We start from the raw sequence: 11,170 nt of genomic DNA, 5'->3' as shown, positions 1-11,170 counted from the left end.
AAAAAAGGAAAGGAAATGAAGAGGGACCCGGGACAACAGCCCCGGGCTGGCACGCCTTCCGGCCACAGGGGCGACGGACGCCCTGCCTCTCCCACCCTTGAAGCCTGAAAAGAGAGGGGGGACCCCTTGACCTAAGCGCGCGGACCCCCACCCCCAGACTCCGGACACCAGGTGTTCACCGGAGCGGAGCGCGGGGCGGGGGCGGGGGCGGGGCGGGCGGCGGAGACTCCGGGGAGGAGGGGGCCGCTCCAGCTGGCAGCCGAGCGGAGCGAGGCGGGGCGCGCGCGTGTGCGGCGGGGGCGTGCCCCGTGCAGAGGTCCCCGGGGGGCGCGGCCGCCGGGAGCCGCGCGGAGCTGCCCGATGCCCCGCGCAGGGCGCGCAAGGCGCGCAGGGCGCGCAGGGGTTAAGGCTGCGCGGCCGCGTGGGGGAGGGTCAGCTGCGCGCCCCGCCCCGCCCTCTCGCCGGCCCACGGCTCCGGGCGGCGCGCGGCTACCCCATGCCCTTATAAGGGCGGCCGTCGCCGGGGCAACGAGCGCCCGCCCCCGGCCGCGCCGCGCGCCCCCGCCCCGCCCCCGCCGGCGCCGATGGAACGCGGGTGTCAGGCCGGCCGCAGCGCGGGGCCGGCGGCGAGCGCCAGGGCGAGGCCGAGGCTCGGGCCCAGGCGCAGGCCCAGGCCGGCCGCGCGGGCGCTCGGCGGGGAGACGATCCGGGGAAGGCCGCGGGCCGCACTCTCCACTCGGCTCTCTCGCCCGGACCTCTGCGTTCGCGGCCGGGCGCGCGCGACGTGCGGGACTCCGGGTCTCCGGCGCGCGCTCCCGCCGCCCCTCCCCCCTCGCCGCGCAACTTGCGGCCAAAGTTTCCCCCCCGGGCTCGGGGGCGCCCGCGCGCGCTCGGATGGTGAGCCACTAAGTTGGCCTGGGCGGCGGGGCCGGGCCATGGCCCCCGCGATGGTACCCGGTCCCCAGGACTCCGGACCACGGGACCTGGGCGCCCCAGACTCGCGCCTCTAGCGCGCCCCCGTCGGCCGCGGGCACGCGTGGGAAAGTTGGCCTGGAACCGGCCGGACCAGTTCCTGCCTGGCGCGCGGACCGGCCGCAGGAAGTTGCCGCAAAACTTTTTTCGGGGGGGTGCGACCGGAGCCCCCCGAGCGCGCGGGCTGCATGCGCCTGGGGTAGCCGGGTCCCCCTCGGGTCGCCAGGCGTGCCCAGAGGGGACGGACTCGTCCCGGGGCGCCCCGGCCCCGCTGTCCCCGGGGCTATGGCCATGGTGACCGGTGGCTGGGGCGACCCCGGAGGCGACACGAACGGCGTGGACAAGGCTGGTGGGAGCTACCCACGCGCGACCGAGGACGACTCGGCGTCGCCTCCCGGGGCGACCAGCGACGCGGAGCCGGGCGACGAGGAGCGTCCGGGTCTGCAGGTGGACTGCGTGGTGTGCGGGGACAAGTCCAGCGGCAAGCACTACGGCGTGTTCACCTGCGAGGGCTGCAAGAGTTTCTTCAAGCGCAGCATCCGCCGCAATCTCAGCTACACCTGCCGGTGAGCCCCACGCGCGGCCACCGGGCCGGGCCGGGCCGGACCTGCTCGGTCACCTTGGGCCCGGCACTGACCTTCCCCGCACCCGCATTCCTGCCCCAGACCACGGGCTCGGCCCCGGTCGAGATCCGGTATATAGTTGGTGTTACGTGCGTGCAGGTCCCCCTCTCCCCCGCAGGTGGCCTTTTGCTCTTGTCCTGCTCTGAAGAGAGCTGGTTCTGCCAGGCAGGGAGGGCTCGGGGTGCTGTCAGGAGTGGAGACCCTCTTTCCGGCCCCTGGTCGCCCCCTTTCTCGTGGGCCCGTCACGCGTGGCGCCCCGCGGGAACCAGACGTGCAGGTCGCACCGCGGGGCTGGCGGCGTCCAGGGGCCATTGTCTGCGGCCGCGCGGATCGATCCGGCGCGCCCTTGGGTCAAATATCACTTCCAAAGTCGCCCTTGCATGGGCAGCTGGAGGGACTCCCCGGGTGGGTGGCTCGGGATGGATGCCTTCACCAGAATCGGGGGGGTTGGGGGCTGCGTGCACGAGGGTCTGTTCCTGTCCACCAGAGGGGTATCCCTTAGGCTCTGGGTCACCGGAAGCGGCCGCTGGAGGGCCAGCAAGGCCACCGGAATTGACCGCACCCCCCACTCCCGGGTTGGTTCAGCCTTGGGGCTCCGGGATGAGCCTTTAAACTTCGGGACGACTCTTAAGAGTGAAGGACTCATGGGAGATGCCGTCTAGGGGGGGCCCTTCTGCAGGGCCGTGCAGGGCGTGGTTTTGCTTACTGGCTGCTTCTGGGGACAGAAAGCCCCTCGAAAAAGAGGTTGGCTGTCCAGGCCAGGGGTTGTAGAGCACTTTCTATCTATGCATGCAGACTCTGCATCCCCCAGGATCGTGCTGGGCAAGCAGCCCCGTTTCCCAGGTACCCAGAGCCTCAGAGAAGTTGTAGTCATGGGAAGGGGTCCTGGCCCAGTGGAATTAGCCGGTAGAACTGTGGGGGCTAGGTGTGGAGTTGAGCTCCCTCCCAGAGGTAGATGCTAGTGACAGGTCAGGTGGGGGCTGCCACCATGTTAGAGTTTGGACTTGGTGGGGACCTGACTTGCTCCCCTCCTCCAGCTGTAACTGGGCCACCAGACTTTGGCCTCATTCTTGTGTCTGGAATGAGTTGCTGGGTCTGGCTGGGTCTTTGGGGAGAGTGAAGGGGACTGGGGCAGGCTCAGGGTCCCCACCTGCTCTCTGGGTTCCTTTGGGACCACAGGGTTGCTGTGGGATGTTGTGTGGTTGGTCTCCATCTCTGAACCTAAGTGGACCAGCAGCTGTCGGGGTAGGAGAGCTTCAGGAAGTGGCCTCAAAGCCCTGGGGTAGGGCAGGCAGAGGAGCCTCCCCCCCATGCTTAGTGAGCTGTGTTGTCAGGTGAGCCCATTCAGGCACAGCAGAGGCATGTGGACATGAAGTGCTGGGTTGAGGGCAGCAGGCAGCCATGGGCAGTGTGTGAGCATGGGAAACTGGCCACTGTGTGTTAGACACAGTCCCAGCTACTCAGAAGGCTGAGGGCAGCCTGGAAAGCATAGCAAGGGGACAGTGGCCACCCTCATCCCCAAACACAGAAATAGGGACAGCCATTGTAATGAGCACAGCACAGCAGGCAAAGCATATATGCACTTTAGGTGAGATAGCTAGAAGGACTTACAGTTGTATGGATTTTAATCTGTCCCAACCACACAGTGGAGACGCCAAAGCCTTCCCTGAGCAGAGCTCACCCGCCTAGGGCCTGGCCAGTTCCGCCTGGCCGCCCTGATCCCCCTTCACTGCTTGGCTGCTGGCTTTGTTCTGGCTTAGCCTGAGTTCTCTCTGCCCCAGCTGGGCCCCTTCCTGGGGGCCTCTAAAAGTCATAGAGTCTGGGCTCTCCTAACCCTGCCCAGAGCACCCCAGCTGGGGCTGGAGCCCCCAGGACCTCTCAGCTCAGTGGCTCCTGTATGGGGCAGCAGCCGGAGGGTGATACAGGAACAGGCTGGGAGAAGATTTCTGCCTCTCATTTCTACTTCATGTCTGGGTGCTTTTTGGCATCCAGATTGGCCACTCCTGGAGGGCTGTCCAGAGGAAGAGTCCTGGGCTTATGGAGACATGGGTGTTGGGCCAGTGTTCTGAGAGGAGAGAAACTCTGTCCGTTCCTTCTCACCATAGGCTGTAAGGTTGAGCCAGTGCAGTACTGTGACTCCATTCACAGCTGGCACTTGGCCTGGTGGTGACCAAGTAAAATGAACAGGATTCAGTTTCCACCCTTTTGCGTTTTAAACCTGCTCCATTGTATCCTCTACCTGGAAATGCTTTTCCATCTGCCCCCCCTGGGGACTTCTGTGCATCCTTCAAAACCCATTCTAAAGGGCTCTCCTTGTGCTCTGTCTGTCCTTCAACACCCATTATGATCAGATTGCTCCTTCCAAGTTAGGGAACTGAGTCCTCACAGTGTGCTTTGGGGGCTACCGTGGCAGGCCAGGGAGCCCCCACTGGTGTCTCTCAAGGGTTTGCAGGCACGTCACTGGGAACCCTGGCCTGTGTCTCCAGGTCCAACCGTGACTGTCAGATTGATCAGCACCACCGGAACCAGTGTCAGTACTGTCGCCTCAAGAAGTGCTTCCGGGTGGGCATGCGCAAGGAGGGTGAGTAGCCCTGGGGATGTGGCCATAGCCAGGCCCTTGTTGGGGATCTGAGGGGAGGTAGCTAGGATACCGGCGGCCTGGTAGTGGGGTGCAGCCACTCAATCCTTTCCCCAGGCCCACCTGACCTCTGACCTCAAAGGGCAGCTCCTTGCCCTTTTCTCCTCCCCCCTTCCTGAACTGGGAGTATTATTTTTACTTTTAAAGTTTGTTTACTCTCAGTTCTGTGTGTTTGCTGAAGGCAGGATCCAGCCAGTTTATAGCCAAAGGCTGCCAGGGGGAGGCTCAGTTGCCTGTCCCTGCCCATGAGTCCCGGGTAGACAGACTGTGTGCACAGCTGGGCCTCAGATCCTGTCAGGTGCCCTCAGAATTCAAGTGCAATCTGGAGGCAGGCAGTCGGATCCCCGAGGGTTGGATGCCTGGGCTGCTGCGGGGATGGGGGGAGGCATGAGCTCCCCAGGCCAGCCAGGGGCATGGGCCAGACTGGGACATCAGGTAACAGGCTTCTGAGAACCTGACAGTGGCCTCAGACCTGACAGTCAGGCATATAATAGGTGCAGGCTTGTCATCCCAGCATCTGTGAGGCTGAGGCAGGAGGATTTCCAGTTTGAAGTCAGTTTGGGTTACATAACAAAACCTGGTTAGAAAAAACCCCACATGCATATGGGCACATTCAAAACAACAAACAAGTGCCAGCCTTATTTGATGCCTCTTTGGTCCCTTTAAGTTTGAAGGTGACTCCTGCCCTGTCCTTGCTCAGACTGAGTTTTTGTCTAGACTTGTCTGTCTGATGGAAAGTCCTGATAGGTCTCTAGTCAGAGCCCGTGATCGCAGGGACTCTTGCTTCTAGTGCTGTCCTGCCTCAGGGCCTTTGCATAGCTGTTCCTCCTTCCAGATGTAGCCTGGCACCTCCCTCAGCTCCTTGACTGTTAGTTCCTCGGGGTCCCCTGCTTACTGAGGGTCCAGTCCATGTTGCTCTGAAACTGACACCCTTCCTGTGCCCATCTCCTGGGCCTCCTGCAGGGTCTGGTACTCAGCAGGATTCAACAAATGGTTCTTCGCTGGAGTTACCATCCACCCAGCCCTTCACACCTGACTGGCGTATTGAAAGCCAAGTCACTTAGATCCTCACCTAGCTTAGTGGTCATCTGCCTTTGACACAGGAAGAAGCTGGCAGAGAGCACATGGGTGAGGAGTGTGCTGAGCTGTGAATTCCAGCAGTCTAGACTGGATGGAAGAGGAAGAAGAGAGGGGAGAGGGAAAGAGAAGATTTGGAGGTGTGGGACATCCTGGGCAAAGGCCCTGGTGTAGGACCAGGGCTGCATGAGGAGCAATAGTGAGGATGGGGTTGGACCCAATCTGGCTCCAGCTGACAGGTGGTTCCCAGCTTCTCTTATGTTTGGCCTGGGTCCCTCCTGTGTCCCTGCATCCCTGCCTGGCTCTGGCTCTTCTTGGGCTGACCTGGAGTTCACCCACCAGTGAGACAGGTGTCAGCTCATTAAAGCATGCTCATTAGACGCCTCCTGGCTCCCTGCCCAGACTGCCTTCCCCCTGCTAAAGTACCTTGGGGAGCCAGCCTGTGTTCCTTGCTGTCTCAGTGCCTCAGTTTACTTTCACTCCGTTTGTGACCGAGGACTCAGATAAGCATTGGATTTTCTTTTCGGTTATTTTTTGAAACAGCTGTAGCCCATTCTGACCTCAAACTTAGTTTGTGCTGAGGTTGGCCTTGAGCTCCTGACCTTCCTGCCTCCACGCTCCAGAGCTGGGATGGCAGGTATGTACCACCATAGGCAAAGTAGCGAAAGGCCAGAGACAGAACCAGAGTTCTCGGTGATTGACAGATGTGGCCTCCACGTTGCAAGAGGAGGTGCAGCTGGTGGGGATGCTGGGGGTGGCCGCCAGACACTGCTAGTGCCCAGTGCGTGCCCGGTCCCCTGTGCGGCCACACGGGGTGGGGGTGGCCTTCCCGCGCTGCCACCTGACGCGCCCCGTCTCCCTCTGCAGCCGTGCAGCGCGGCCGCATCCCGCATGCGCTCCCGGGCCCAGCGGCCTGCAGTCCTCCGGGCGCGGCGGGAGTCGAGCCGTTCGCGGGGCCACCGGTGTCCGAGCTGATCGCGCAGCTGCTGCGCGCTGAGCCCTACCCCGCGGCCGGGCGCTTTGGTGGCGGCGGCGCCGTGCTGGGCATCGACAACGTGTGCGAGCTGGCGGCGCGCCTGCTGTTCAGCACGGTCGAGTGGGCCCGCCACGCGCCCTTCTTCCCCGAGCTGCCGGCCGCCGACCAGGTGGCGCTGCTGCGGCTCAGCTGGAGTGAGCTCTTCGTGCTGAACGCCGCGCAGGCGGCGCTGCCGCTGCATACGGCACCGCTGCTGGCCGCCGCGGGGTTGCACGCCGCGCCCATGGCAGCGGAGCGCGCAGTGGCCTTCATGGACCAGGTGCGTGCCTTCCAGGAGCAGGTGGACAAGCTGGGCCGCCTGCAGGTGGATGCTGCCGAGTACGGCTGCCTCAAGGCCATCGCGCTCTTCACGCCTGGTGAGCCGCCCCGCCCCGCCCCTTTAGAGCCCTAGCTATATATATAGGCCACGCCCCAAGCCACCCATTCCCAGGGACAAGCCACGCCTCCAAGCAGACTTCGCCCTGCCACTTACCGTGCTCCCAACTGGACCCAAGGCTACGCCCTCAGACTGACCACGCCCCCATCCTTGATCCTGCCCCTACTCAGCCTCGGGCAACCAGGCCACGCCCTTCCCTCTGTAGCCAACCTGGGCCACTCTCCAGCCAGACTGAGAGGACACTGCCTCAGGCCACACCCTTTTGACACAGGTGACTCCGCAGCTACACCTGGCCTAATACTACCCCCAGGCCCCTACTCAGAAACTGTGGTAGGCCTGACCCCAGGTCCCTGACACTGCTTAAGGCCATGTGCCAAGCTGCTTGAGACCATACTCAGCATCCTACTCCTGAAGTCACCACATCATGCCCTCAAACTGATCCAGGCCTCTGAGCTCCTGTCTCTGTCCAGGGGCCATACCCCACAGGGCCACTCTGTCCCCTCTGCCTTGCAGCTTGGGTGCAGGATAATGACCCTAGCAGGCCACACTTGGAGGCCACTCTGATGACATGCCTTTCCTAAGGTAGGGGAAGTCAGTACATCTTAGAGACCCCGGGATGTGAGCTGAGGGAAGGGACCAGCGAGTTCTAGGACTGTACGGGTTACAGATCCATACCTTGTCTAACCCCCTCCTGAGAGCAAAAGGGACATCTGGGTACTGCTATGGAGCGAGGCCTTCCGGTGGGTGTGGCTGAGGGAGATCCTGGCCTGGAGGCTACACCCACAAAGTGGTGCAGAGTAGTAATGCCCCTTCTGTTGGGCGGGGCTTCCTTAAACCATGCATGGAGCAGCAGTTCCTGAGCCTGTTCCTTTGGTGCTGCACGGCTAGTCTGTGGTGGACACTGACTTACATACTCCCTTTTGTGCCCTGGGATTGTACCTCTGTTCATGCCTGCCTCCGGCGGCGCCATCCTTACCCTCCTCCCTGTAGGCTTCTTGCCCTGCTTCCCCAACCATGACTGCCCTTGTCATCCCTGCTTCCTGCAGATGCCTGTGGCCTTTCTGACCCAGCCCATGTGGAGAGCCTGCAGGAGAAGGCACAGGTGGCCCTCACCGAGTATGTGCGTGCCCAGTACCCATCGCAGCCTCAGCGCTTTGGGCGTCTGCTGCTGCGCCTGCCGGCCCTGCGTGCTGTGCCCGCATCCCTCATCTCCCAGCTCTTCTTCATGCGCCTGGTGGGCAAGACACCCATTGAGACGCTCATCCGGGACATGCTTCTGTCAGGGAGCACCTTTAACTGGCCCTATGGCTCGGGCTAGCGATGCTCATCTTCCAGGACACACATGGAAACTGGGGCCTTGTGGGACCCTGGGAATCAGGGCCCCAGCTTCTCTTCTGAGACTGTTTTTTTTTTTTTTAAAGACTGTGAAATGTTTGTTTTATTTTTTAAATAATCATGAAACCAAAAAGATTTGGATCTCCCAGGCCCCAGCCTTGACCTGGCAGCCCTTCATCAGGGTGGGGCTGACGGTCTGGAGCCAGCATGTTGGTGCCTCTGGTGTTATGGATTTCTGGAAGGGCCACTGCAGCTGGACAGGGGTACTATGGGCCAGGAGGGTCCCCTGGATACATGGTCCATGGAGACATGTGATGATGAAATCATGGCCAATAATAATAAAGATATTCCCTTACTTGGTTGGCCTCTGCTTTCTTCTGCAGTGTTGGGGAAGTAACCTCAGGGTCTAGCCTGTGCTCTGTAGGCCCCAGTGGGGTAGGAGTCTCGCCTCATTACTGTGGAGGAATAAGAGGCCCTGGTAAAGGCTTTCCTAAAACAGCTTTGCAATTGCTGGGTCAAGCCACACCTGAAAGCCTGGTATTTTCATGTTCATGAGACCAACCTACCTTTTTACATTGGGGTTGGTTTGAATTCAATTTCTTACCCCAAGTAACACATATCTCCATTTTTAAAGTTGCTATAACGAAGGTGGGGACAGATTGAGATGTGAATTTAACTGTGTTGATATTTGGTGATGAAAGGAACTGTGGGAGTATCCCAGTAGTGGTGGCACACACCCTTGATGTCAACACGTGGGAGGCAGAGAAATCTCAGATCAAGGCCAGCCTGGTCTATAGAGTGAGTGAGCTAAACAGAGAAACCCTGCCTTGGGAAGAGAAAAGTACCAGGGAGTTAGGGGCCCAACTTTGGAGTGGGACTGAGTGCCACCCATGCTTACCATGCCCCAGGCCTGCTTTCAAGCCCTAGGGGATCTACTGTCCCTACAACTGTCCCTCTCTGTTGGAAGACATCTTCCCTGGAGAATCCTGGCCTCTACGTGGCTCAGGCCTTAGCTATGCAGAGTAGACAAGTCCTGGGTGTCCTGAGGCTGCACCCCTGCAGACAAGCCCCAAGCATTGCCCAGCCCTTACCCCTGGGACACCCCATCACAACACGTATACCATGTGGCCCCAACTCATGCCTTCTGCCTATGCCCCCCTGCAATCTACACAGTCGCTGCTCCACATGAGACCTTGGACGGGTCTCTCAACCTCATTTCCCCTTCTGTAAAATGGAGGGATGCTTTCAGGCAGCTGCACACAGTAGGTGTCTAATCCATGTTTAATTCTCTGGGATTCTCAACAGGATTTGCTTCCCCTGGAAGAACTGGTGTGGTTCCCTATGGGAGGAGGAGCTGGCCACCATCTCCAGGACACTCAGAAGTACACGGAGGCTTCACTGTCGCTGTCCCGTTGGTCATCAAATTTGCGGATCTGGGCCTTGAGGTGCCTCAGTTTACCCTTCAGGTAGTTACAGCGAGCCTGCTTATCCAGGAAGCCAGGATCCTAGGGGAACAAGAGTTGAGGAAGTCCTCCTGGCACTCTAGCCAGAGTGCCTTAAGCTGTTCAGCTCTTTCTATTATACATCTCGGCTTTGATTACACAGTCCCAGCCTCGGGACAGCACCACACACACACAGCCAAATCGGTGACCCCAGGAGTCTCCACTCACCACCCGCTTCTTCTCAAACTCTCTCCTGACACGAGCTGCCATGCGAAGCTCCTTCTGAAAGGGCAAGGTGGGAAGGGGCTCAGAAGGGCCGCCATGGCTGTGGCAGCATGCCACCCAGTAGAAGCAGCACCGCCGCAGGGAGCTGAGCACAGGAGGCTCTGGGCTGACCTGGCTTCGCGGCGCGGGCAGTGACAGCAGCAGGGCCTCCAGTTGCTGGAGCTTAGCCTGCGTGGCCCCCACCTCCCGCTGGAGCTCCGCGAACTCTCCGTACTGGTCCTGGAACACTGCGGCATAGCGGCTCCGGTCCTTCCTGCTGGCCACTGGTGGGTACTTACTACCAGGTTGGAAGGGGTCAGTCAGTGTGTAAGCAGAGGGAAATCTGGCTTTCCACTCCATCATGGCAATTGGCTTTTCTTTGCCGGTGCTGGGACCCCCAAATCAAAATGCCTTCTACCACCGATCTCATTTCCTAGTGTCATAAACTCTTACTCGCCCATCAAAAACCCCAGCCTTCACTGCCCCTTTCTGTTTCCCAGGCATTAGGAAGCTCAGAGGGAACGTGGGCGTGGTGAATTCAGGAAGCTGAGGCAGGAGGATCAAAACTCATTAGAGGTTATCTTGGATTACACGACCAGACCTGGTCTCCCAGCCAAAAGCCCCGAGGGGGCACTCACAGTTTGTAGTCGGGCACTGGGTTGGGGCGGAGTCCCAGATCTCTGACTCGCTTCTCCGGGTGCAGTGGCGCCCGGGGGCGCAGCTCGTCGGCAAACACGATCTTCCGGGGCCTGGCGCTGAGCTCTCGGGGCTCCGGGGCGGGCATGCGTGGGGCGGCGGCTCTCTGGCGACCCCCGGCGGCAGGGCCTGAGCGCCCGGCCGCGGATCCACAGGCCCGGGGACCGCGCGCGCCGCGCCCGGAGGCGGGACCGGCGGGGACCCTCCTCCTCCGCGAGCGCGGTCGGCTGGCCGCGCACCCCAGACTCCGCCCCGAGCGCTGCCGGACCGTGGCGCCGCCTTGCGGCTACGCGCGAGGGCCCCGCCCTGTCCTTCAAGCCGGAAGAGCGCAAAGCCGCGGAGGCGACCCGGGTCGGAGGCGCGACGACCCCTCCGCCTCGTGCGGCGCCCTCCGGGGTGACGGTCCCGGAGCTCCCGGCCCCGCCCGCCCGCCTGCGGCTGTCCCGCTCGGTGTTGGTCACTCGTCCGGGAGCCGCGCCTGGCCCTGCCGCCCGGGACGCAGGAACTGCGGTTGGAGCCGCTGGCACCAGTGCTCGGCCGCAGGGCGGGGCTGTGCGGGCGGGCGGAGCCTGCGGCGAGCGCTCCACGCCCGGCTGGAGTCCGCCCTGCTTAGCGCTGTTTGGCCTCTTCATTTTCCCCAGTGTTGGGACAGCAAGGTAGTTTCGTTTCTGTTTGTTTTGTTTTTCTTTCTCTCTCTCTCTCTCTCTCTCT

At 61.5% G+C, this 11,170-nt stretch overlaps 2 protein-coding genes across 2 annotated transcripts; one reads left to right on the top strand and one right to left on the bottom strand.

Moving 5' to 3' along the window:
• Window positions 1–1,062: 1,062 nt before the first annotated feature.
• Nr2f6 (nuclear receptor subfamily 2 group F member 6) lies at window positions 1,063–8,416 on the top strand. The gene is made up of 4 exons (XM_031340216.1): window positions 1,063–1,538; window positions 4,082–4,176; window positions 6,178–6,702; window positions 7,769–8,416. Exons 1-4 carry the CDS (start codon window positions 1,258–1,260, stop codon window positions 8,038–8,040), a joined length of 1,173 nt encoding a protein of 390 aa, XP_031196076.1. The 5' UTR covers window positions 1,063–1,257; the 3' UTR covers window positions 8,041–8,416.
• Window positions 8,417–9,320: 904 nt separating this feature from the next.
• Window positions 9,321–11,091, bottom strand: Ocel1 (occludin/ELL domain containing 1). Its single transcript, XM_031336859.1, has 5 exons — window positions 10,807–11,091; window positions 10,402–10,745; window positions 9,896–10,061; window positions 9,728–9,781; window positions 9,321–9,562 (listed from the first exon to the last, which is right to left on the bottom strand). The coding sequence occupies exons 1-5, from the start codon at window positions 11,089–11,091 to the stop codon at window positions 9,434–9,436; spliced, it is 978 nt and encodes a 325-aa protein (XP_031192719.1). The 3' UTR covers window positions 9,321–9,433.
• Between the last annotated feature and the right edge of the window lie 79 nt (window positions 11,092–11,170).

This window comes from Mastomys coucha, unplaced genomic scaffold (assembly GCF_008632895.1).
Source record: "Mastomys coucha isolate ucsf_1 unplaced genomic scaffold, UCSF_Mcou_1 pScaffold22, whole genome shotgun sequence".
Classification (NCBI taxonomy): Eukaryota; Metazoa; Chordata; class Mammalia; order Rodentia; family Muridae; genus Mastomys; species Mastomys coucha.
This window is presented reverse-complemented; position numbering and strand designations above follow the sequence as displayed.